Source organism: Hypanus sabinus, chromosome 18, assembly GCF_030144855.1.
Source record: "Hypanus sabinus isolate sHypSab1 chromosome 18, sHypSab1.hap1, whole genome shotgun sequence".
Classification (NCBI taxonomy): Eukaryota; Metazoa; Chordata; class Chondrichthyes; order Myliobatiformes; family Dasyatidae; genus Hypanus; species Hypanus sabinus.
Window position 1 is genome coordinate 14,777,172 of NC_082723.1, and position 24,922 is coordinate 14,802,093.

At 44.9% G+C, this 24,922-nt stretch overlaps 2 protein-coding genes across 5 annotated transcripts in view; one reads left to right on the plus strand and one right to left on the minus strand.

Moving 5' to 3' along the window:
- The window catches only part of golga2 (golgin A2), a 121,472-nt gene extending 109,775 nt beyond the window's left edge, over nt 1–11,697 (minus strand). Inside the window, exons 1-2 of one of the 3 annotated variants that reach the window (XM_059993697.1) lie at nt 11,592–11,697; nt 4,547–4,773 (exon numbers count right to left, since the gene is read on the minus strand). The gene's annotated coding sequence lies outside the window, so the exon portion shown is untranslated. Of the gene's footprint in view, nt 1–4,546; nt 5,594–11,591 lie in introns of those variants that run through there. The other 2 variants (XM_059993699.1, XM_059993698.1) reach the window with 2 other exon arrangements.
- Nucleotides 11,698–11,725: 28 nt separating this feature from the next.
- Nucleotides 11,726–24,922, plus strand: part of slc27a4 (solute carrier family 27 member 4) — a 71,754-nt gene continuing 58,557 nt past the window's right edge. The window contains exons 1-2 of one of the 2 annotated variants that reach the window (XM_059993701.1): nt 11,726–11,829; nt 12,192–12,369. In XM_059993701.1, coding sequence (XP_059849684.1) covers nt 12,209–12,369 — 161 coding nt within the window. In that variant the 5' untranslated portion in view covers nt 11,726–11,829; nt 12,192–12,208. Of the gene's footprint in view, nt 11,830–12,191; nt 12,370–24,922 lie in introns of those variants that run through there. The other variant, XM_059993700.1, reaches the window with a different exon arrangement.

Consider the following 24,922-nt stretch of genomic DNA (forward strand, 5'->3'; position numbering starts at 1 on the left):
GAATGTTAATTTTTTGCCAGGGCCTCAGTGACCACTTTTTTTTCCAAGTGGTTGTCTTGGAGGAAAGATTCTGTGAGTGGTCCCCCACATCCTTCTCAAAAGGCAAATGTTTTTTTTTACGAGGCTGAGTTACGAGCTCGACACTCAACCCGGTACAGATGGGAGTGGCCTGACTGGGCTTGAACTCGGAAACCTTCACTCCGGAGTCCGGTGCTGATGTCACTGTGCCACCAGCCAGCCCTAGGAATGCTATTCGACTGCTTAAATACCTACAGAACACTAATTCTGATATGGCTTAAATATGCTAACTAGATCACTAATTGGAATGGTTAAAATCACTATTAGTCTGCTAATTAGAACACTATATTAATAATTTAGTTTTATTAATTTTTCATTGCTACAAGATAATTTGTCTTTGCTAGTTTCTTAATAAAGGATCAAATGTACCTTTTTCGACTTTGGAACTTCATTACTTGGAAGCGCATCATACTATGTCAATCACCTGGCTTAGTCTCTCAACAGTTTTGGCTTGTTCGAAAGTAACCTCTGCATATTGCCAACAAAAAAAAAGCATTTATACTAAATTAACACCAGTATTCTGCAAAGGAATGCCTTGGACCCGTTGGCGAAATTGGAATCGCAACACCGAGAACAACGCACCGGAAAACCAAGCAGCTTGTGGTTGGATTATCTGCGACATTCTGTTGATTCAAGCTGTGTGTTTGTGGTTTGCACACAGGTTTGAATGGTCAGTTCTGTCCATCCGTTGGGGACCACTGCTCAATCATGTGGTGTTTGCCTAAGGGTCAGTTGCTTTGTTTTACTGAAGCGGTGAAATTTTCAGGTTGCCAACATTTGAATTGAAGACTGTTTGTCTGGTCTGGTTTAACCACTGTGGATGTGTGGGCAGTTTGTTTGATGACTACGATTATTGAATTGAATATCGCTGTTGTTTTGTGGGAACAAAGGGTTAATTGTGAATTGCACAATTAAAGGAAGTATGGAATTGATGCCAATGACCCTGCACTTGGGGCTTGCAAGAGAGAAATTAAAGCTGAAACTAAGGAAAATCTAAAGTCTTCAAAAGAAGTATGAAACAAATGCGAACAAAATTAAAGGTTTAATAACATTAATTGATGATCTTATTAAAACTAAAGAAAATGCTTTACAAGTGCAATCTCTTCGTGAGGAATTGATGCATCTCTGAAGTTGTTGTTAAGCAGCATCACATGCTAACCTCATTACTTCGCAAGCTCAAACAGGAAAGAAAAAATAGATGTTTTTGAAGCACTGATGGCTATAGTAGTGCATTCAGAGGGCATGTGAATCAATGGTTAAACCAAACTTGTTTCATTGAGGTTCATATTGCTGCAACAAGTGAATATAATACAATGTTTCCCACATTCCAAGGTATGTTTTGACTATGTATATAGCAGAGAACACACAAAATGATGTGAAACTGATTGACAGTGTTTCTTCTGTCAGTATTCAAAGTTCTGTTGCAGGAAGAAAACCTTCATATCTAATATCTCCTTGGCATGCATTAGGAAGAGACAACTTAAGTTGGAGGTAGAAATTGCTGCACATATGGCTAAGGAATGTACTAAGGTCTTAGTGTAACTAGTGTTAAAAGTGTTTCAGCAGGACAGTCCTGTGGTGCGAATTCTTATATTAAAAAGGCACAAAGAGGTTACCAGGACCTTGGCTTTGAACTTGTATGAGCTTTGGCGATGGCAGTTCAAGGCAGACTTCCTTGAAGGCAGTCAGGATGAACAACCTGCCTCGACAAGAGAAGATGACAAGTTCATGGAGCTGGTTACAAATTCTGCAAAACTGATGGATGGTCACAACCAGATTAGTTTACATTCGAGAAAGAAAGAGGTGAACATGTCAACTAATAGTAAGATTACTGTACAGCGTACTCTACATCTAAGGAAGAGGTCTAAGAAGGATTTCACACTGATTGCACAGTTTTCATGAAGGACGTCATCTCCAGAAGTTATGCCGGAAGAGTGCCAGCAGGGGATCTGGAATGCAGTTTTGGGAAAGTTTGGTATATTCCATATCATGGTGTTTATCACCCCAGAAAAGGGAAACTTTGTGTTGTGTTTGACTGTGGAGCAACTTTTCAGGCAATATTACTTAATGCTCTGATTTTACAGGGGCTAGATCTTACTAGCTCACTGATTGGAGCAAACACCAGATTTAGAAAGGAAACAGTGGTGATCATGGTGATCAAGGGAGATATTGAAACAGTGTTTCATCAGTTTAAAGTACCAGTGGAAGATGTTACAATGGTCTGATGTTACGATCTTCTGCATCGCTTCTCCGAGCCCCCCGAGTGGAGGACCGACAGGGAGACGCAGAACAGCTGAGGTTTCTCTGGTGGTTTGATGGTGACCTCAGCCAAGATATGGTGGACTTCAGAATGGTGGTACATCTCTTTGGAGCCACTTCCTCACCGAGCTGTGCCAATTCCACTCGTAGGAAATGCACAGAAGTCAAGGAAGAGCAGTTCGACTGTGAGACGGTAAATGAGTTTTGCATTGCTTCTATGTAGATTACTGTCTTGTGCCTTTGTAATCTGAGAAAGAAGTGGTGTCTCGCTAACACGACCTTGCGTCCACTTAAGCAAGAGGTAGCTTTCGACTCACATAGTGGATAAGCAACAGACATAGTGTACTAGCTGTGATGCTAGAACAGCAAGGAGCAAAGGACTTGAAGGATTTGGATTTGGATCAAGACATACCTTCAATGAAGACAGTACTACACGTGCAATGGTACATTCAGTCTGATACTTTCAAGTTTAAGATCACAATCCAAGATAGACCACTCACTAGAAGGGGGATCCTCTCCACATTTAGTTTCATCTCTGATCCTTCAGGAACCTCAAGTCTGGTGGTGCTATCTGCTAAGAATATCCTACAAGATCTATGTAAGGAAAGGCTTGGCTGGGATGACACTGTACCAACATCAGTTGCTCATTAATGTACAAGGGGGCCAGAAGAACTCTCTCAGTTGGAAGACTTCAAGGTTGTTAGATGTTTGAAACTCCTAGATTTTGGAGATGACACTGCTGCACAGATACACCACTTTACAGAAGCAAGCAAAGATGGCTATGGAGCAATGGCCTACCTATTGTTGCTCAAGGCACTCTCCACTGCACAGTGTGTTTATCATGGGAAAATCTAAGGCAACTTCTTTGAAGTCAGTTTCTATCCGTCGTATGGAATTCACTGCTGCTATGGTGGCAAGCTATATGGACACATTGTGGAGGAAGGAGTTGCACATGCAGTGTAAGGACTCAGCGTTTGGGATTGATTGTACTTCTGTGCTGAAGCATACCAAGAATGAAACTTTCAGGTTCCAAACCTTTGTGGCAAACAGTTTCAGAAATTCTTAAGATCTCACAAGCATCTTCTTCGTTTTAGATTCCTTTGTTATGCACTTCGATGCTTTATAGCAAGATGAGGACAAGTTCATGAACTGTGCCCTGGTAAAGCGAGAGACTTTGTTAGAACTAAGCATGAACTGCAAGAAGCCATTGAGAAGGGGAATCATTCGCGGATCAGAGATGTCCTTCTTAAGAAAGGAATTAAGGGAATTTTTAAAACCCCAGCTGGTTCACTTCATAGAGGAGCATGGGAGAGATTGATCAGGTCTGTGTGAAAGGTCCTCAATTCTAACATAAAGGTACAGAAGCTTGATTCAGAGGGTTTCCACACAATCCTTTATGAAGTAGAGGTTATTATCAATCCTCATCTAATTACTAAGGCATCCTCCGATCCCAATGATTTGGAAGCACCAATACCCAACTATCTGTTGCTTCTGAAGACAGCACCATCCTTACTACCATGAGAGTTCCAAAACAAAGACAGTTATGCTCATCATAGGTGGAAACAATCCAATGCATGTCAGACTTGTTTTGGAAATAGTGGGTCAAGGAATAATTACTATATTTACAGGAACATCAGAAATGGTCAGGTATAAAACACAATTCCCCCCAGGAGACATTGTGCTTATAGTTCAAATGGTTCAATTTAATATCAGAGAATGTATACAGTATACAACCTGAAATTCTGACTCTTCACAGAAACATCCACAAAACAAAAATCCCCAAAGAATGGAAGATAGTAACATCAGAAACCCACAGCCCCCCTCACCCCTCCCACCCACAAACAGCAGCAGAAGCATTGACTCTACCCCCTTCCCCTTTCCCCACTTGCACCAGCAGAAACATTGACCCCACCCACCCCTGCTCACCATCAAGCAACAGCAAAAGCCCCCAAAGAGACCTTGATCTAGAGCCCATAACCTAGCACTTTGGTGTCTCAGACAAGCTCTCTCTTACCAGAGAAGGAGAGTAAGATGGCTCCTGCAACAATGAGGGTGGAGACCAGCAGCTTGCTGTTTCAATGTTACAATCTGCTACATCATTTCTCCGAGCCCCCCAAGTTGAGGACCGACAGGATCTCACAAGAGAGCGAGAGAGAACGGGAAAGAAAATAAACAAGAACAGAGGCCTTCTTCTGACAACAGCACATACCACCTCCTATCCCGATGTTTCAGTCTCTAATGGCGCTTCAGTCAGCAAAATTGGTGAGGAATTGGGTCATCTATGAGGCTGCTCCCCAAAGGTGCACATCTTCCAGACTGCTCCTGGAGATGTAGAAATGGCAGGCCGCACACCCGGGTCTGAAAGCCCACTGCTTATGGAGAACTGTAGGTTGAGCTGTAGTAGTAGATCACGGACTATGACGGAACCGCTGCCACCTTGAAAAGAAAAGAAAGGCATAAGAAAAAGAAGCTGTTTTGAAGACGAACTGGAAGAATTGCCTGGATCTACAAAAACCTCTGGCGCCATTTCTCCTAGCTCTTCCCGCCTGCATTGTTAACGACACAGTGCCTCGAAACTCATGGATTGTGGGAAGAATCATTCAAGTATTTTCAGACAGTAGAGGATGTGTGTGGCAGGTGCACATCAAGACAAAGATCAGCTGTATGGGCAGGCCTATAACCAAGAACTGTCTTCTGCAGGAGACAGAGGTTTTGAGGAGCTACAGCTCTAGAAATTTCATGACTTCGACTTGTCTTACTGACTTCACAGAGTGGTAGTAAAGTTCACTCTGTACCGGGTTAAGTGCTGGTAACCTCTGGCCTAGATGATTGTTACATGACTTGACTGGCAGAAGAAAGAAAAGAAAGGACAGTTGTATAAATGTTAAGATGTTTGTCCTTGAAGAAGTACATAGTTGTAAATATTATGGTTTAATGATTAAGGGGCTGGAATGTAGGAACCATACATCTATTTTCTGTTTGTACTGTACTTTGTGGCACATTTATTATGTTATTCTGTCATGTGGGTTGGGGCGTGGTAGAAGCAAATGAGTATAGTTACGTATTCTTGTTTTCTTTGTTAGTTTAGCTTAGTCTCGTTGAGAGGGGCTAAGCCATGGGGTGATATTTTTGGTTGACTGCTAATTTAGTTCGACCACTTACTATGCCAAGTAGAATGCTTAATTACGTTAATTGGAATGTTATTACACTGCTTAAATATGTATTGAACACCAATTCTGATATTACTTAAATACACTAACTAGATCGCTAATTGAAATGCTTAATATTGCTATTAGACAGCTAATTGGACCGCTATATTGCTACTTTAGTTTCGTTAGTTTTTCACCACAAGATCGTTCATCTTTTCTAGCTTCATAATAAAGGATGACACATACCTTTTTCAACTTTGGAATTTTGCTATTTGGAAGTGCATCATAGAGTGTCGATCTCCTGGTCTAGTTTCTCAATGGTTTTGGTTTGTCTTTAATTAACCACTACATTCTCATCAATGTATTAAATGCTAAAACAATCATTTCCTTGGTGGGTTTGGTTAGCATTACTAACGGCATCATGTTGCACAGCACTTGATTCATTGTTCAGCATCCTGGCTTGAATTTAATACCTTTCTTCCTCTGTCTAAGCTCACGATATAATGGAAGCTTGTGAAAAGAAGAAAGAAACACAGGTATAACATTTGTAATCAAACTCAAGATTAAGAAGGTAGTGATCTTTAAAGATAGTGTTTAAAATATAATTAGCAATGTTGTCTGATCCTCCATTTTTTAAAGAATCTTTCCCCGTGCCTTGCTGTTCTGGTGGATCCAATTGTTAACCCACCTTTGAAACCCTACATCCAGGAGTAACTTGTAGCCCTGTTTGTTTGGATTTGGAGTGATCACCTACACAAAACCAGACACATCAAAAAATGTACAAGTAACTCCTGAAGACACTGTTGTAGTTTAGGAAACATGGTTTTCTGTTGTGAATATATTCACAAATTGTGAATTCCATGGCCTTTGAGCTGTTTTGAATGTATAGTGATTTCTATATCATAATACCATAAGACTTGCAAGCAGAATTAGGCTATGTGGCCCATCTTGTCTGCTCTGCCATTCAATCATGCCTGATTTATCATCCCTCTGAAAACCCATTCTCCTGCCTTCTCCCTGTAACCTTTGACACGCTTACCAATCAAGAATCTATCACCCTTTGAATATACCCAATGACTTGGTCTTTACAGCTGTTCCACAGATTCACCACCCCCCCGGCTAAGGTGAAGCTATTGGGTAAATGTTGATGTGACAAAGCTTTCCTACATTCTGTTCTTTACATGAATAAACTTTGATGTAAATGGAAATTCCTGTTTAACTGACTTGGGTTCTGATAGCTGATGCCTACAGGATGCTTTTGATCTAAGCACTTGAATGAAATCTTTGCTCAACACTCAACAATTCAACACTCATCAGCAGAATGTGTATCTCATGTATTTCGAAGAATACATTTCAATTTATCATGTTGCTCTGAGCTGTGTATAAATTGTCTGCCGTGTACTCTAAATTACAATAATAAATACACAACAATGAAGTATCTTGTTGACTGTAAAGCTGTTCGTGACATTCTGAACAGGTGACATTTGTTTAGGAAATTCAAATATTCCTTTCATTACACTGGAGCTTTTGGGTCCAAGTTGAGCCAACCCAAAGGTTTTTTTTCCCCAACACAATACTCCTACAGTACAATTATTAATTAGAGCAAAGTATCTTTTATCCTCTCCTTTGGTTTCCCACAAAATTAATTTTGGGTAGCTTACAACCCATTGATATGAACTGGTTAGCTTACAGTTCAATGGTATGAACATGGAATTTTCCAATTAGGGGTAACCCACATCTGCATTCTTCTCCCATACACACGCACCTATCCATTTTTAGTCTTTTTTAGTTGCCTTCTATTGATTTTTGAAAGCTTCCCAATCCTCTAACTTCCCATTAATTTTTGTTCTATTATATGCCCTCTCTTTACTCACTAAAGATTACCGCATTCTCAAAATTGTTGCAACAGGTTAACTAAAAGCCACTCATTCAGGAAAAATGCGGTCCTTAATTATCATTGTTCCTTTAAACCGGTTCCTCTTAAACAATGACTAATATTTGTACCCAAAGTCAGTAACAAACTACCTTCACATTATGAGTCATTAAGCATTGAATAATTAGCGAAGGAGGGAAAAATAGAGAGCCAATAAATATTATGATTCCTCACACATCTTCCCATGTTTGGCTACTGAGCAGTTATATCGACGTATTAGAATGATAGTGTTAAACAGCCGAGAAACTGGCTCTTTGAGTCATCATGTCCATGCTGGTCATTTGGTATCTCTCTACAGTAAATGAAACCCATTCTCCAGCACTCAGTCCACTGCCTCCTATGCTTTCCAAGTTTCATCTAAACACTTCTTTGATTGTTGTGAGAACACTTGCCTTCTCCATCCCCTCAAGCAGTGGGTTCTAGATTTCAACCACTCCCTGAGCGAAAATATTCTTCTTGGAATTCCTTCTAGGTCCCCACCTCTTATCCTAAATATATGCCCTTTGCTAAAAGACATCTCTGCTAAAGGTACAAGTTTCTCAATATATAACTTACAGTATGTCCCTTATCCTCATAATTTTGTGTGCACAAATAATTACTCCCTCAGATGCCTCCACTCCAAAGGAAAGCTCAGCTTATCCCTCATTCCTCATTGATGATATGTCCCATCCCAGGCAACAATCCGGAAAATATCCTCTGCACCTGTCCAATGAAATCTTATCCTTCCAATACTGTGGCAACCAGAACTGCACACTCTGGAGCAGGGGAGGCCGATCTTTTTTTGCCATGGATCCATACCATTAAGCAAGGAGTCTGTGGACCCACAGCTCCAGAGAGTTATTTTCATTTGAACAAAGGATATGGGGGCGGGGTGGTATTTAAAAAGGGACATTATAAGCAAAGTGCTGGAGGAATTCAACATGCCAGGCAGCATCTGTAGAAAAGAGTACAGTTGATGTTTTGGGCTGAGATCTTTCATCAGGAACGTCGACTGTACACTTTTCCATAGATACTGCCTGGCCTGCTGAGTTCCTCCAGCATCTTGTGTGTGATGCTTGGATTTCCAGTAACTGCAGATTTTCTCTTGTCTGTGTTACAAAATTATGAGCAGGCTGACAGGATGAACAATGAAGACCTATTTCCCAGAGTCGAGAGATTAGTAACCAGGGGAAAAACAATTAAGATAATTGGTAGAAGATTAGAAAGCAAGAAATTATTTTCACTAATTGTCTAGAGTTACTAACTGAAAAGGTGCTCATTACTTTTAAGTGGTACATGAATAAGGATATAAACGACCATAAACTATTAGACTACAGACCAAGGGCTTGGCTGTTTTGCTCAGCCTAAAAACAATGATCTGCATTGCTACTGTTTGTACTATGTTTCAATGATTGTAACAGAAAGTTCATGCAACTAAAGAATGAAAGCACTTACAATATCCCATTATCTCTTATAAGCTTGAGATAGCCTAAGACATTTCAAAACTTGAAATATAGAAACTGTCATAATACAAAAATCACAGCACATTAAAGAATAAACTATATTCACATTGATCTATTGAGTGATCGTGAGCAGTATGTCATTTCTACTTTAAATTAAATCTTTTGAATAACTTACTCTGTGTAAATATTTCAAATCAATACTCTAGCTAAGTGTAGAAAAGAATTATTGCATTGATCCATTTTTGATTCGGAACTATTTTGCTCCAGATTATGCAATGAACAGCAATGAACTTTGAGCAAACTTAGTGCATGATGTGGATTCTTACAGAGAAATGCTGGCATAGCAAATAACATGCCAAAAAACAGAAACTGAAATTAATTTCTTTTTAAGACATCAATAAATTGTTTTACTGTAGAGCAATCTCCAACTGCATCACACTGTTTTCTTTAGTTGTATGAAGTCTCTACAATGCTCACCTACAGTCAGCATCTACAGGCCCTGGAACAATAACAACTATGAAATATTTTGAGGATTAACTGGAAGGACAGACACACTAAGACCAGCGTAGTAGAGGAGATGAACAGGAACAGCATCTCCACTATGATAAAGCAACACAAGTCAGATGGATAGGCCATGTCATCCAGATTCTTAACTCAAATCTCCTCAAACAGATCCTTTACTCCAGCTGAAGGAAGGTCAGCGAGCCCCTGGTTGGCAAAGGAAATGCTTCAAAGATAACATCAAAATCTGCCTGAAGACGTTCAGCATCACATTTAAAAACTGGGAAGACATTGCACTCAATAGGTACACCTGGAGGAAATCTGTTGAAGACAGAGCCACTCTATATGACAGTGACCTCCACCACACTGTCGAGAACAAGTGGCAGCTGTGAAAGGAGAGACTGAAGAATCAAAAGACCCGACCACTAACCACAGCCACCACCTAATCTTGCCCACCCTGCACCAGAATACGTGGGTCCCAGATCAGTCTCTACAGCCAGCTGAGGACCCACCAACAGACAATTCCTCAGGAGAACATCATCCTCAGTTGAAGTGACTGCATCATTATAATGTCCCCGAGGCCCCCGACAGAAAGAAAAATACATCCCATGTACAAATTCTTTTAAACATTATTCAGTTTAAGTGGGATGAGACAGGCTAAATGCACAACTTTACTAAACTTTTCAAATCTTTTGTTAGAGTTGAATTCTTTTGTCAAGTTGTGAATCCATACGTGCTTAAGCTCTCTCAATTGCTTTGCAGTTGTTTGAAGCCCAAAACTGCAAACATTCACTAACTTTATAAATCGCTTGTTTTAAGTTGTAAGAATAATAGTTCAAACAGAACTTCAACTTGCTCTCATTTTGATGATCATTTTCATTCTAATATTTTCCACCATTTATTCTTCCTGGACTTGAGCTGCTTACCTGTTCTGTAAGTTTGGTTTGTACTCAAGTCAGTGGGTAAAAGTGGTCAAAAATGCCCAGATCACTTTTAAAATTTCTTTGAAACAAAGCAAATGCTACAAGTAAAATAATGTAAACTCAAATACTACACGAGGTATTACAAGGAACTATCAAGTCATCTATATGATGTAAGATTCTACAATGCACAAATATTCCACGGTACATCTGTGGAAGTTTGCGAGTGTTTTAGGTAACAAACTAAATCTCCTCAAACTCCTAATGAAATCTAGCCGCTGTCTTACCTTCTTAATAGCCGCATCAATATGTTGGGACCAGATTAATGTTTTTAATGAGAATAATCATGGAAAGTATGGAGTAAGTTCTAAAATGCCAAGCAGCTCCACAAGTCTCCTCAGCTTCTCAATACAATCATGGCTGAGCCTGTAGGTCATGCAAGCCCCTTTCCCTGTTCGACAACCAAATCCTGACTTCCCAAATGATCCAAGATCTCCCATTCTGCTTCCTTGAATGTACTCACTGATTGAGCGTTATTAGGTGGGCGCCATGGTATAGCTCCGAGCGTCAGAGTTTGGAGTTCGATCCCGGCGTCCTCCGTGTGTACATTCTCCCCATGGAATGCTCGGGTTTCCTCCCACAGTCCGAAGAAGTACCAATTATTTACTGAGCTACAGCCTGGATCAGGGCCTTCCGGCCCTTTAATCCCTGTCATCCCAGTTTAACCTTAGCCCAATCACTGGACAATTTACAATGACCAATTAGCCTATCAACTGGTCTCAGGACTGTGGGAGGAAACCCACATGGCCACGGTGAGAATGTACAAACTCCTTACAGACAGCAGCGTAACTGGTTATTGTAAATTGTCTCGTGATTAGGTGAGGGAGCAAGGGCTAAATGGTGCAGCTGGAAGGGCTGTATCTTTAGATAAATAAGTAAATAAATTCTTTGCTCTGTAGAGAATTACAACTTTTACTAATCTCTCTATTCAGATATTAATCTCAATAGCTGATCCTTCATTCTGAGACCATGAGCCCTGGTCCTAAGAAATCATAATTTTAAAAAATGAAAGAAGCAGGCCTCATCATCTGGTCTCTTAGGTAGGCCTAAAAAATGAGCCCTCACATGTAAAAGGCACCTCATAAAGATTTTAACATGCACACGTTAACTACTCAAAAGCAGAATTAAATGAGAATTCTGTCAAAGTTATCAAGTCAAGATTATCCGCAAAGTGAGATAACAGCTAACCAAAAGAAGATAACTAAATTATTAGGGAACAATTCTTCCTTTAGAAGATTTAATTCTGTACCGTTAAAGCAGAATCATGTATTAAATTCTTATTTCCAAGCGACCGAATTTAACAGCAAAAGCGGACTTCAGCAAACAATTCCACCGAAGTCCTGGGTTGCCCGGCGCATGCGCAGTGAAGCCCCCCGCCGCACGGACCGGGCAGAGCGCGCTACCCTATTCGTCAGCGCGCCTGTCAATCAAGCGCGTACGAGCAGAGGGAAAAGGGTCAAGCGACCGGCGCAGGGCGCTTGGTGCGAGTAAGTGCTGTGCCGTGGGGTGGCTGCAAATCCGGCGTTCCTGGGACTATGTTTTTCATTCCGAATCTAGTTTTTTCCTTCCTGAAACGAAGCGAGATAAGGCGATATCGTGAGGGAGGACGAAAAGTTTAGTTTTAGCGATGGAAGATGTGCCGGGGTGGCTCTCTTTCGAGAAATGGGTGTCCTGCCGGCTTGGTGCAATTGTAGTTTGCCTGGATGGCTGCCGAGAAGGGCAAGCCTTTATTTCTGCGATCGTGGCCCCATTTCACTCTGACATCGGGCAGCTCTTTTTGTGCAGTTGCATTTTGAGGTTTCTTCCCCGTTTCCTTTCTCGCCCTTCACCTTGTGCTTCTGTCTCTTAGCTCCGACGCGGCTGACGATGTGGAGATTAGCAACATGCACGGTTCTGCTCTTCGTGCAGCGTCTGGTGGCCAGGATGCCCTGGACGCTGGTAGCAGTCACCACCTGCGCGTTTTACCTTGCATCGGGAGGTCACAAATTCGTGGAAGTCTTCTTGAAGACCATACGCCGAGACGTACGGTAAGTAACGCAGGATTTCACATTCATCCAGCTTCCCTCCCAGCTACTGCCACCCCGCTTTCTTTGTGTAGCCGCGATCCGATTGTAGCTGTCCTTGGCGAAGCGAAGGAGACCGTTCTAGTTCGCCCTTCGCTTGAACTGCTTGTTTAATGGGTTTATGCTGAGAGGCAGCTTAACTCTTACTGTTACAATGCGGTCATATTACCTCGGGTGCCAAAGACCTATTATAATGTACCAGCGACGAATGAATCAGGAAGTAAGCGGCCTGGCGAGAGACTACTGATTAACAAAAAAAAGGGGTTAGTTGGCTTAAAAAAAAGTTCAAGGCAAATTTATTGGCAAAGTACATATGTGTCACCATATAAAACCTTGAGATCAATTTTGTTGCGGACACTCAAAATAAATATAGAGAAACACAGTAGACTCAATGAAAGCTTGCACACCAAGGTAAAAGATATGGAATTGTGCAAATACAAAGGACAAACAAAATAATAATAATGAATAACTAAATAAAAATATTGAGACCATGGTTTGTAGAGTCCTTGAAAGTGAGCCCATTGGTTTGGGAATCCCTTCAGTGTTCAGGTTATCCAGTCTGGTTCGGGAGTTTTATGGGTGAGGGGTAATAACTGTTCCTGAACCTGGTGGTGTAGGACCCAAGGCTCCTGTACCTCCTTTCTGATGGCAGCAGCAAGAAGAGAGTGTGGCCTGGGTGGTCGGGGTCCCTGATGGATGCTGCTTTCCTGCTGTAGTGCTTTGTGTAGATGTGCTCAGTGGTGAGGAGAGTTTTACCTGTGATGGACATTACTTATCTGAATCCCAAAGACAATATTTCATTACCTTTATTCTGCCCTTCAGTATTTTGCTCGCTGTTCGTTGTTGAATTAAGCAAGGGAGAGAGGTGTGTGTTACTCTTAACTATCCAGTGACCAAGTGAAATGCAATTATTCAAAGAAAAGTTTTCATTTATACCAGCCCTTCAGCAACCTCACATAAACCACAAGACCTTAAGACAAAGGAGCAGGTCGGCCATTCGGCCCATCGAGTCTGCTCCGCCATTTCATCATGAGCTGATCCAATCTCCCCTTTAGTCCCGTTCCCCAGCCTTCTCGCCATAACCTTTGATGCCCTGACTACATAGATACCTCTCAAACTCTGCCTTAAATACACCCAATGACTTGGCCTCCACTGCCGCCCGTTGCAACAAATTCCATAGATTCACCACCCTCTGGCTAAAAAATTTTTTCGCATCTCTGTTCTGAATGGGCGCCCTTCAATCCTCAAGCCATGACCTGTCGTACTAGACTCCCCCACCATGGGAAACAACTTTGCCACATCCACTCTGTCCATGCCCTTCAGCATTCAAAATGTTTCTATGAGGTGCCCCCTCATTCTTCTAAACTCCAAGAAGTACAGTCCGAGAGCGGTCAAACGTTCCTCATATGTTAACCCTCTCATTCCCGGAATCACTCTAGTGAATCTTCTCTGAACCAATGTAAGCACATCCTTTCTTAAACAAGGAGTCCAAAACTGCACACAGTATTCCAAGTGAGGTCTTACCAGTGCCTTATAGAGCCTCAACATCACACCCCTGCTCCTATACATAGATCCAGTGTATTTCAGAGTCAAGAAGTATTTTAAAAGTTTTCACTGTTACAGAATTCCCAAGGGGTAGCAAAGTGATAGGAACTGGATAAGTTGGTGGGGATTGGCTTGGGTGAAAGTTTGATTCCTTGCTCTCAGAAGAGTTCTGAGATCTTTTGCAGTCACTTGAGAAGAGAACTACAGGGTTTTAACGCTACCCCTGAAAAATGGATCTCAGCAGCCCATTGGTACTTGAATTTGTTTGCGCTCAGTTCTCATCAGCAGGAGCCTACAAGCTTCTTTGGAGGAAAGTGCTCCAATGAATCATTGCTGAGTAGAGCTTGCGTTTGGGGCATGTCTATCCCTGTTGAAGGTTCCATTCCATCAATAGAAATCTGCAGAAGTATTGAAGGGGGTTGCGAGTAGCAGTGTGTGATATTTCAGCTGGTGTCAATCCAGAAACACTGTTTTGTTTGGCTGTATTCCTGTATGGTTGAATTACAATTCAACTTGAACTTGAAGGAGGCAGATAAGCTTTGTGCAAAAAATTGTAGGTATTGGGGCTTGCCATCTCTATTTTGCACATTATAAATTAATGGATTATATGAGACTGTAGCGGTGTGCTACACGCAGCGCTAAAATTACGACACGGAGTCGGTAACTGCAGTCGAAGGAAAAAACTTTATTCGAAATCTTCAGCCTCACTTTTAAGCCTCCCTCAACCTGCCCCCCATGGCGCAGAGGCTCCAAAGCTCTCTGCTCGCAAACCCCCGTAGGCTATCTAATTGTGAGCCGGTTTGGATGTGCCAGGAAATGGGTCGCCACATAACCCCCCCCCCCCCAGAACCGGCGATACACCCCCCAATGTCCACAGTCTGGGCCAGAACCTGCTTGGGAGGTCGGCCTCTGCGCCGAGGTGCCGGAAACTCGGCCGGTTGCGCCAGGTCCACATGGGCCGGTTTGAGGCGGTCCACCGTGAAAACCTCCTCTTTCCCCCCAACGTCCAGCACGAACGTGGACCCATTGTTCCGGAGCACCATAAACAGCCCCTCGTATGGCCGCTGCAGCAGTGGCCGATGCCCGCCCCTTCATACAAACACAAACTTACAGTTCTGTAGGTCTTTGGGTACGCAGGTCGGGTGCCGCCCGTGCTGTGAAGTGGGTATGGGGGCCAGGTTACCGAGCTTCTCGCATAGTCTGCCCAGGACTGCTGCGGGATCTTCCTCTTGCCCCCTTGGGGCTGGTAGGAACTCCCCGGGGACGACCAGGGGCGCGCCGTATACCAACTCGGCCGACGAGGCGTGCAGGTCGTCCTTGGGCGCTGTGCGGATGCCGAGTAGGACCCAGGGAAGCTCGTCCGCCCAGTTGGCTCCTCGCAGGCGGGCCATGAGGGCCGACTTCAGGTGACGGTGGAAACGCTCCACTAGCCCGTTCGACTGTGGGTGGTAGGCAGTGGTGTGGTGCGGCTGAGTCCCCAAAAGGCTGGCCATAGCTGACCACAGGCTGGAGGTGAACTGGGCGCCTCTGTCGGAGGTAATGTGGGCTGGTACACCAAAGCGAGATATCCAGGTGGCGATCAGGGCTCGGGCGCAAGATTCGGAGGTGCTGTCGGTGAGCGGGACCGCCTCTGGCCATCTTGTGAACCGGTCCACAATAGTCAGGAGGTGCCGCGATCCACGCAACACTGGCAGGGCGCCCACAATATCCACGTGAATGTGGTCGAAACGCCGGTGGGCAGGATGGAACTGCTGCGGTGGGGCTTTGGTGTGCCGCTGCACCTTGGCCGTTTGGCAGTGCATGCACGTTTTGGCCCATTCACTGACCTGTTTGCGGAGTCCGTGCCAAACGAACCTGCTGGAAACCATCCGGACAATTGTCCGGATGGAGGGATGCGCCAAGTTATGAAAGGAGTCGAAAACGCGGCGCCGCCAGGCTGTCGGGACGACGGGATGGGGCTGGCCGGTGGCGACGTCACAGAGTAGGGTCCTCTCACCCGGGCCCACGGGGAGGTCCTGGAGCTGCAAACCGGAGACTGTGGTTCTGTAACTCGGAATCTCCTCATCCGCCTGCTGCGCCTCTGCCAGTGCCTCAAAGTCTACCCCTTGGGAAAGGGCATGAACGGTAGGGTGAGAGAGCGCATCCGCCACGACATCGTCCTTACCCAAGACGTGCCGGACATCCGTCATGTATTCAGAGATGTAGGACAGGTGGCGTTGCTGGCGGGACGACCAGGGGTCGGACGCTTTCGTAAACGCAAAGGTTAGCGGTTTGTGGTCCGTGAACGCGGTGAAGGGCCGACCTTCTAGGAAGTACCTGAAATGCCGGATTGCCAGGTAGAGCGCCAACAGTTCCCAGTCGAAAGCACTGTATTTGAGCTCGGGTGGTCGCAGGTGTTTGCTGAAAAACGCCAGGGGTTGCCAGCGACCTGCGATGAGTTGCTCCAGCACCCCACCGACTGCCGTGTTTGATGCGTCCACTGTGAGGGCGGTAGGGGCGTCCATTCTGGGATGTACTAGCATCGCGGCGTTCGCCAAAGCTTCCTTCGTTTGAACGAAAGCGGTGGCGGACTCCTCGTCCCAGGTAATGTCCTTGCTCGGACCCGACATCAGGGCGAACAGGGGGCGCATGATCCGGGCAGCTGAAGGGAGGAAGCAGCGGTAGAAATTGACCATACCTACGAATTCCTGAAGGCCTTTGATCGTGGTGGGTCGAGGAAAGAGGCGGACCGCAGCTACCTTAGCGGGCAGAGGGGTTGCCCCGTCTTTAGTAATCCTGTGGCCCAGGAAGTCAATGGTATCGAGTCCGAACTGGCATTTGGCGGGGTTGATTGTAAGACCGTACTCACTCAGTCGGGCGCAGAGTTGACGGAGGTGGGACAGATGCTCCTGATGACTGCTGCTGGCTATGAGGATGTCATCCAAATAGATGAACGCGAAATCCAGGTCCCGTCCCACCGCATCCATTAACCGCTGGAACGTCTGTGCGGCATTCTTCAGGCTGAACGGCATGCGGAGGAACTCGAAAAGGCCAAATGGGGTGATGAGAGCCGTTTTGGGGACGTCGTCAGGATGCATCGGGATTTGATGGTACCCTCAGACAAGGTCTACCTTGGAGAAGATCCGTGCGCCGTGCAGGTTTGCTGCAAAGTCCTGAATGTGCGGCACAGGGTAGCGGTCCAGTGTGGTAGCCTCGTTCAGCCTGCGGTAGTCGCCGCACGGTCTCCAGCCCCCTGATGCTTTGGGCACCATGTGCAGGGGGGAGGCCCATGGGCTGTCGGACCGCCGGATGATCCCCAATTCCTCCATCCTCTGGAACTCCTCCTTCGCCAGTCGGAGCTTGTCCGGGGGAAGCCGCCGAGCGCGGGCGTGGAGGGGTGGTCCCTAGGTCGGGATGTGGTGCTGTATGCCATGCCTGGGCATGGCCGCTGTGAACTGCGGTGCCAGAACCGATGGGAAATCCGCCAGGACCTGGTGAAGTCGTTGTCGGACAGCGTGATGGAGCCGAGGTGAGGGGCTGGCAACTGGGCTGCACCCAGGGAGAACGTCTGAAAGGTCTCGGCGTGGACCAGTCTCTTCCTGGGCAGGTCGACCAGTAGGCTGTGAGCCCGCAAAAAATCCGCACCCAGAAGCAGTTGGGCTACGGCGGCCAGTGTAAAGTCCCAAGTGAACTGGCTGGAGCCGAACTGTAGCTGCACCTGACGGGTGCCATAGGTCCTTACTGTGCTGCCATTCACGGCCCTCAGGGGGGGACCCGGTGCCCTGCTGCGGGTGTGGTAACTCGTCAGGGGTAAAACGCTGATCTCAGCCCCAGTATCGACCAAAAACCGGCGTCCCGACCTTCTATCCCACACATACAGGAGGCTATCCCGATGGCCAGCCGCCGTAGCCATCAGCGGCGGCTGGCCCTGGCATTTCCCGGGAACTTGCAGGGCGGGCGACAACGGCGGGCTTCTGCGCCCCACCGCTGGTGGTAGAAGCACCAGTGTTCATTGGGCCGGGGGTTGGCGGGCTCTGCGGCTGGGCCTGGACTGGTTTGCTGCCGGGAGCGTGGCTGGGAGATCTGTACGATCTGTGCTCACCTTTTTGGCGTTCCACAGCAAGTCCGCCCGGGCTGCCACCTTCCGGGGGTCACTGAAATCCACGTCGGACAGCAGCAGGCGTATGTCCTCGGGCAGCTGCTCAGGAATGCCTGCTCAAACATGAGGCAGGGTGTGTGTTCGTCGGCGAGAGACAACATCTCATTCATTAAAGCCGATGGAGGTCTGTCGCCCAAGCCATCCAGGTGCAGTAAATGGGCAGCCCGCTCGCACCGTGAGAGTCCGAAAGTCCTGAGGAGCAGGGCTTTGAATTCTGTGTACTTGCCGACTGCCGGGGGCAACTGTACGAACTCCGCGACCTGGGCCGCTGTGTCCTGGTCAAGGGAGCTCACCACGTAGTAGTAGCGGGAGTCTTCTGAGGTGATCTGGCGAACGTGGAATTGGGCTTCAGCTTGCTGGAACCATAGGTTCGGGCGCTGTGTCCAGAAACCCGGCAGTTTCAACGAAACCGCATGAACAGAGGCGGCGTCGGTCATTTCTGGTCCAAAAATCGTTTGGACTGTCGGGGTCACCAATTGTAGCGGTGTGCTACATGCAGCGCTAAAATTACGACACGGAGTCGGTAACTGCAGTCGAAGGAAAAAACTTTATTCGAAATCTTCAGCCTCACTTTTAAGCCTCCCTCAACCTGCCCCCCATGGCGCAGAGGCTCCAAAGCTCTGTGCTCGCAAACCCCCGTAGGCTATCTAATTGTGAGTCGGTTCGGATGTGCCAGGAAATGGGTCGCCACAAGACCTTATTTTTAACTGTAGTTGAATTGTGTTGGGCTGGAAAGATAGGATATGATCCAAAATCCCTTAGGCTGACTTCCTCCGTTACTCACAGGCGGTAAGTCTGGCTGCCAGACCTGCCCCTGTCATTTTATTGTGAATTTATGATTTTATTTTGCACGTTACGGAAGGAGACCTTAGCAGCCCTGGTGGGGCCTGATGAACCCACTTCTTCAGAGACCCACTGAAGGACAGGTTTTGATTTAATAAGTTTGTTCACAAAATTGAGCTTTTACACATTCAAACTCGTGTTTCCTTATTGGGACATGACTGCAACTTCTGTGGTTCTCAGGCTACTCAGTTAAAATTGCATCTGGGTCTCTGTCCTGTGATGAGTTGGCAATTAAAATGTATTTGGGCAAGTGTCCTTGTTGTCTGCTCAGTTGAGAAGACTGAAGTTGGGATATCTTCCTGTGTTGTTCAGGAAGTGTCAGGCTCATTTTCCAGCACCGCTGATGCACCATCAATAACTCACACTGAGACATAGGCGAGATATCGGCTTTTATTGACTGGAAGAAGGAACCAGGAGTGAGTGTCTATCATACAAGGTCTTGGAGACTGAGGCCGAGCGTCAGGCCGCAGATCTCCTTTATACAGGGGCCTGTGGGAGGAGCCACAGGAGCAGTCAGCAGGGGGCGTGTCCCGACAGGCACATAGTTCACCATAACCGCCCCTACTTTTTATTCCTGTAATATCCAGAAACCTGATCAAACACCTTGACAACAGCCTTCACATCCCACCTAGGCAGAGCATTCCAAAGATTGTCCATCTCAAAATGAGGAGCTTTGTCTTCCTCTTCAATTTTAAATGGTCTGGCAATTGTTCCTGATTCTGACCCTTCAGATGTTGGGTGGGGGGGGGGGGAAGAATATCTACTTTTTGAACTTTGGAAGAAATTTGTAACTTTCAATGGGATGACTTCTCATTCTTCTAAGTGGAGAGTGCAAACCTCTTTACTCAGTCCCACCACCTATAGCGAACTTGCTCTCCCAAGAATGAGTCTGTCTTGCGTTCCCCCTGTGCATGTACTTATTGGGGGTATCAAGCCACCACTGAACACAGTGCTGCCAGCGCAGTCTTGCCAAGACCCTCCGCTAGGCTAACAGTTCACTGAGCTTCCCCTGAAGTAGTGGGGTCAGAATTGCTACCCTCTAATCTGCAGGCACCATTCCAGCACTGAGTGGTGATGATGCATCTGTTAACTGTGTAACCAACTCTTTCAAAACTGGGAGACAGGATATCAGGTCCATGAGTTTTCAGCCTGTAACTTCTCTGGTTCTGTTTTTTTCTTAAACTATTTTATTTCAATTTCTGTAGAGCCTTGATTCTGTTATTTCTGGCAGGAAGTTTGTGGCTTCATCTATGAAGACAGGTGCAATACATTTGTTTATTTTATTTGCCATTTCCTTATTCCCAAGTAAAATTTCTCCAGTTTCCCTCTGTGAGAAACCCACATTTGACCTCTCAAGTATTTTCCTTTTTACAGTTAGTTTTCTATTTCTTGCCAGTGTGCTCTTATATTCTAACCCCCTTTTATTAATTTCTGGTTTCCAAAATAATTTCCCAATCTCCCATTGCTAGGCATTTCCTGCCTGCTTTAATGTAGATTTGCTGACAAACACCAGATAACCCTCTCTTCCCAGCTTTATTTTCCTTTCTTTAGATTTTGGAATGAACTCCATTACATTCATATTCTGTTCAAAACTCTAGTGATCACTGTTCCATAACGGCTACAAGAGGATTATTAATTAACCCTGTCTCATTACTATCATATTAAATACTTACTATGTTGTGGATCCTAGAAAATATATTTTGTACTGAATTTGGCCTCAAGTATTTTAAGGATAACATTTATATTCTGCTGTTGTATTCAATGGAAAATATCCAGGTTTCAATACACAACACATCTTTAATTCTGAACTTTCATCAGTCATTTACATTCAGTGGCTACTCTATTAGGTGCCTCCTATCCCAAAAGAAAAAAGTGGCCTCTTAGTGTGTGTCCAGGGTCTTCTGCTGCTGTAGCCCATCCACTTCAAGGTTTGACATGTTGTGTACACATAGTGCTCTTGTACACAGCAACGTTGCAATGTGCGGTCGTTTGAGTTACTATTGCCTTCCTGTCAGCTTGAACCAGTCTGTCCACTCTCCACTGACCTTTCTCGTTAACAAGGTGTTTTCACCCACAGAACTGCTGCTCACACCATTCTCTGTAAACTCTAGAGACTGTGTGGAAAATCCCAAGCGATCGGCAATTTCTGACATGCTCAAACCACCCCGTCAGACATCGCAGTCATTTCAAGGTCAAAGTCACTTGGATCACATTTCTTTTGGGCTGAACAACTGAACTTCTTGACCATATTTGCACGTGTTTATGCGTCGAGTTGCTGTTGTGTAATTGGCTAATTAGGTCTTTACATTAATGAGCAGGGGTACCTAATAAAGTGGCTCCCCGAGTGTTTTTCCATGTATATTGTAGGAAGCAAGTTTCATTTCAGAACTTTATCATTCACTGCTCTTTTATTCATTGTGAGATTATGTGCAGGGGATTGACTCCTGCTGCAGTGTGGTTCTAAACATACCAACGTTGATCTGTTTTCCTGTGCAACTGGTAACTTTTCCTTGTATGAATCCATGTGGAGTAGCAGGAGGGAATTTTAACACTGAGGATGGAAAGGGAACAGTGGAACCTTGCCTGCTGTCTGCTGATGTCTTGGTTTTCATTGTGGTGGAGGACAGTAATCGGAGCAATGACGAAGTTCTCCATATCTGAAATACTGGCTTTATTCTCTACCTATGATGCCACAAGCAATTGAGTTTTGAGATGACCAAGAAACTGTTTGGCCAGAACATTAACTTCGACTGGAGTATTAATTAATTAATTGATTTAATAAATAACTTGATTGATTGAGATACAACCCAGAGTAGGGCTTTCTGGCCCGACAAGCTACGCTGCTCAGCAGTTTCTGATTTAACCCCTGTCTAATCACGGGACAATTTACAATGACCAATTAGCCTGCCAATGATATGCCTTTGGACTGTGGGAGGTAAGCAGAGCACCCTGTGGACTCTCGCGCAGTCACGGGTGGAATGTACAAACTCCTTACAGCCAGTGGCAGGAATTGAACCGGGGTCTTTGGTAATGTAAGCTGTTGTGCTAACCTCTATGCTGCTGTACCGCCCCGTGGCAGAGGTGGTTACCTAGTTGGTCTTCATTCCACCACAATGTTCTTTCCACTGAAGATAGGTTGCCATTTTTAAAATGATTTTGTCTTGGAATGGACTTGCCTGTAGGTGACCAGTGTAGACTTTTTAAAATTTGGCTCCCCAATTATCTAAATATGTACTGATATTTTTCTTGAATATGTTGATTGACTGAGTCTGGACATCTCTTTTAGGGTAGAGAATTCTGAAAACTCACTACTCCTTGGGCAAAGAAATTTAATCTTTGTCATGAACACCTATTCACTTACTTTGAATCTGTAACCTGTGCGTCTGAACATACATTTACCCTGAGGTCAATCAGATGACCTTTTGCACTTCTAAACTCAAGAATATTCCCAGTGTGTCTCATCTCTCCTCACATGACAAAACCCTCTATCCCAGTGATCCATCGGGAAAATAGGGTTTATATGTTTACTGTGTTCGGGGAACTTGAAAACTTCAGGAACAGAAAGTGAATTACATCAGACAAACAACATCTCTCAATTCCAGCTCGTGTTAATTGCTGCAGGCTGGAGATAAATTTCTCGGGTAGAGAATGTCTTCGTCCAGTCTGGGTTATTGGATTTGATGTCCGTGCACTGAAACATGAAGTGTATGTGAATTTGTATGCTTTGTTGGGCTACATGGAGATTTGTGCCATGTTAATTAAGCGCCATTAATTTCAGCTCCAGTTTCAGAGGTGGCATCACACTGTCGTTGGCAAATTCCCCACCGTCCATGCTTTTAGCATTGACAGGCTCATCCCTGTAGAGCTGAGCTCATCCAAAACTCTGCTGCCTCTGTCTTAACATGCACAGTCTTCAGTGTAGGACAAGGAAGCAGGGGAAGGCGAGTCAGCCCTTCCGGTTTGCTCTGTCATTTGATGGGATCACGGCCCTTCTTCCAAATTCAGTATATCTTCCTGCTTTCCCCCCACGCACCGTCAGCCAAAGGAATGAATGTGTTAGATGTTTTTTTTTGCCTCAGCTGTTTCCCTGTTGGAGCGTTCCACAGGTTTACCAGTCTGGATGAAGAAATCAATCCCATAATCACTGATCAGTGTTGTCTTCTACTCCTTGGGCATCCCATTTTAGAAAATGCTTTGCTGCATTCAAGTCATTCTGTAGTCTTGTCCCTCCTCATCCCTTTAACCTTCTTGATTTCTATAATCCTTAAACTCTGCAGTAATCGAATTCTTCATCCCTCCCAATTTCTTCTTTCCATTGTTGGTTTGCTGCTTTCATCCACCTGGGCTCAGGGATTTGGAATTTTCTCCAATTTCTTCCTCTCGGGAGCTGCCAGACCTTGCCTCTCTCTTGTTCATGAACTCCTGATGTCTACTTTGGGCTGATAGTCAGCATTTAAATGAAAACATATTGTTATGAAATACTTAGGATTATGGAGCTGAGTTATTGTTGAATTTTCCTCCCATTGAATATTTCATATTAGTTGTGAGGTTTCTTTTTGCCGCCTTTCCAGGGTGACAGTTCCAGAAGAACGCACCTGTTTTTTCTTCCTGGTTGCAAACTGTATGAAGAGGACAGAATCCACCAACATTCTGATGAAAGAACCTGAAATCATTCAAATATTCTGAATGTGGCAAGCTCATGCCACGTTTTGTACTTTTACACGTATGAAGGTCAAAGAAGTCTTTGACAGAACATTTAGCCTGATCCTGTTCTCATCCCCATGAGCTTAATTTTCAGCAGGGGCTTCCAGATTTTAAAAAAAGGTGGATGGAAATCATAAAACCTAGAAGAGTACAGCACAGTACAGCCATTTGGCCCACAATGTTGTGCTGAATCAGCTAAACAGCAAATCAAAAATACCCAAACACTAATCCCTCTTACCTACACCATGTCCATATTCCTCCATCCTCCTCACATCCATGTGCCAATCTAAATCTCTTAAAATCCTTTAATGTATTTACTTCTACCACCCTACCAGGCAACACATTTCAGGTGTTGTGTCTGTGCACAACTACATATATGTTAACTAAAAGCACGCACGCAGCAGATGGCTTTAACTGGTGTGTTTACATTGCAACGAGAGAGAGAGCAATATTCATGCATAGACAATACACTTCCCTTTAGATGAATACAACATAAAACTGTATATGTACAAAACATTCAATTTCCCTTTCATAAACCCTTATTCCAAGTAAACATGCTTTCACAATAACAGTCCATAACTAACCTCACAGTTCTAAAGGCTCAGTCTTTTGCATGGCTTGCTGTTTCTTTCTGACTAACTCCTCTGGACCAGTGGAGTGGCATCAGGTTTGGTGGGTGTCTTGTCCAAGACAACATTCTCAGTTGCCAGTGTCACGTTGCTGTCAGTGCCATTATCATTAAGAGGCAAGTCCGGTGACTGTAATGTGCCCGTCTTATTGGATGCAATTGACTCACGTGTGTTCTTGGGTTGAGCATCCAGTACCTGGTCCACATGATGTCTCCATGTCTGATCTCCAACATCCACTGTGTACATCAGTGGTCCACTTCTTGTAGCTGTCCCATCAAGTGTCCACTTGTCTTCTAAGTAATCGCGTGCTAGGATTTTCTGTCCAACCTCAAAGTTCCTTGCTGCTTCACTTGGCAACTGGCAGAACTGTTCATTCTGCACTCCCCTTCGTAGATCTGATTTCAGGAGGTCTGACAAAATGGCTCCAATGCCATAAGGAGACGTCGAAAGCCAGTCTGATGGGCAGAGATGGGTCATACTGGGTGAGCAGTTCATCTTTGAATGCTCTTTGACGTCTTTCTGACTATTCCCACTTTGCTCCTGTCTGTAACAGTGCTTCCAATGGCTTTGGAAGAAACCAGTGGTAATAGTTAACAAGGGCCAAGTATGACCTGGGTTGTGGAAAGTTTTCTGGTTTGGGTGCCTGTAGCACTGCTTC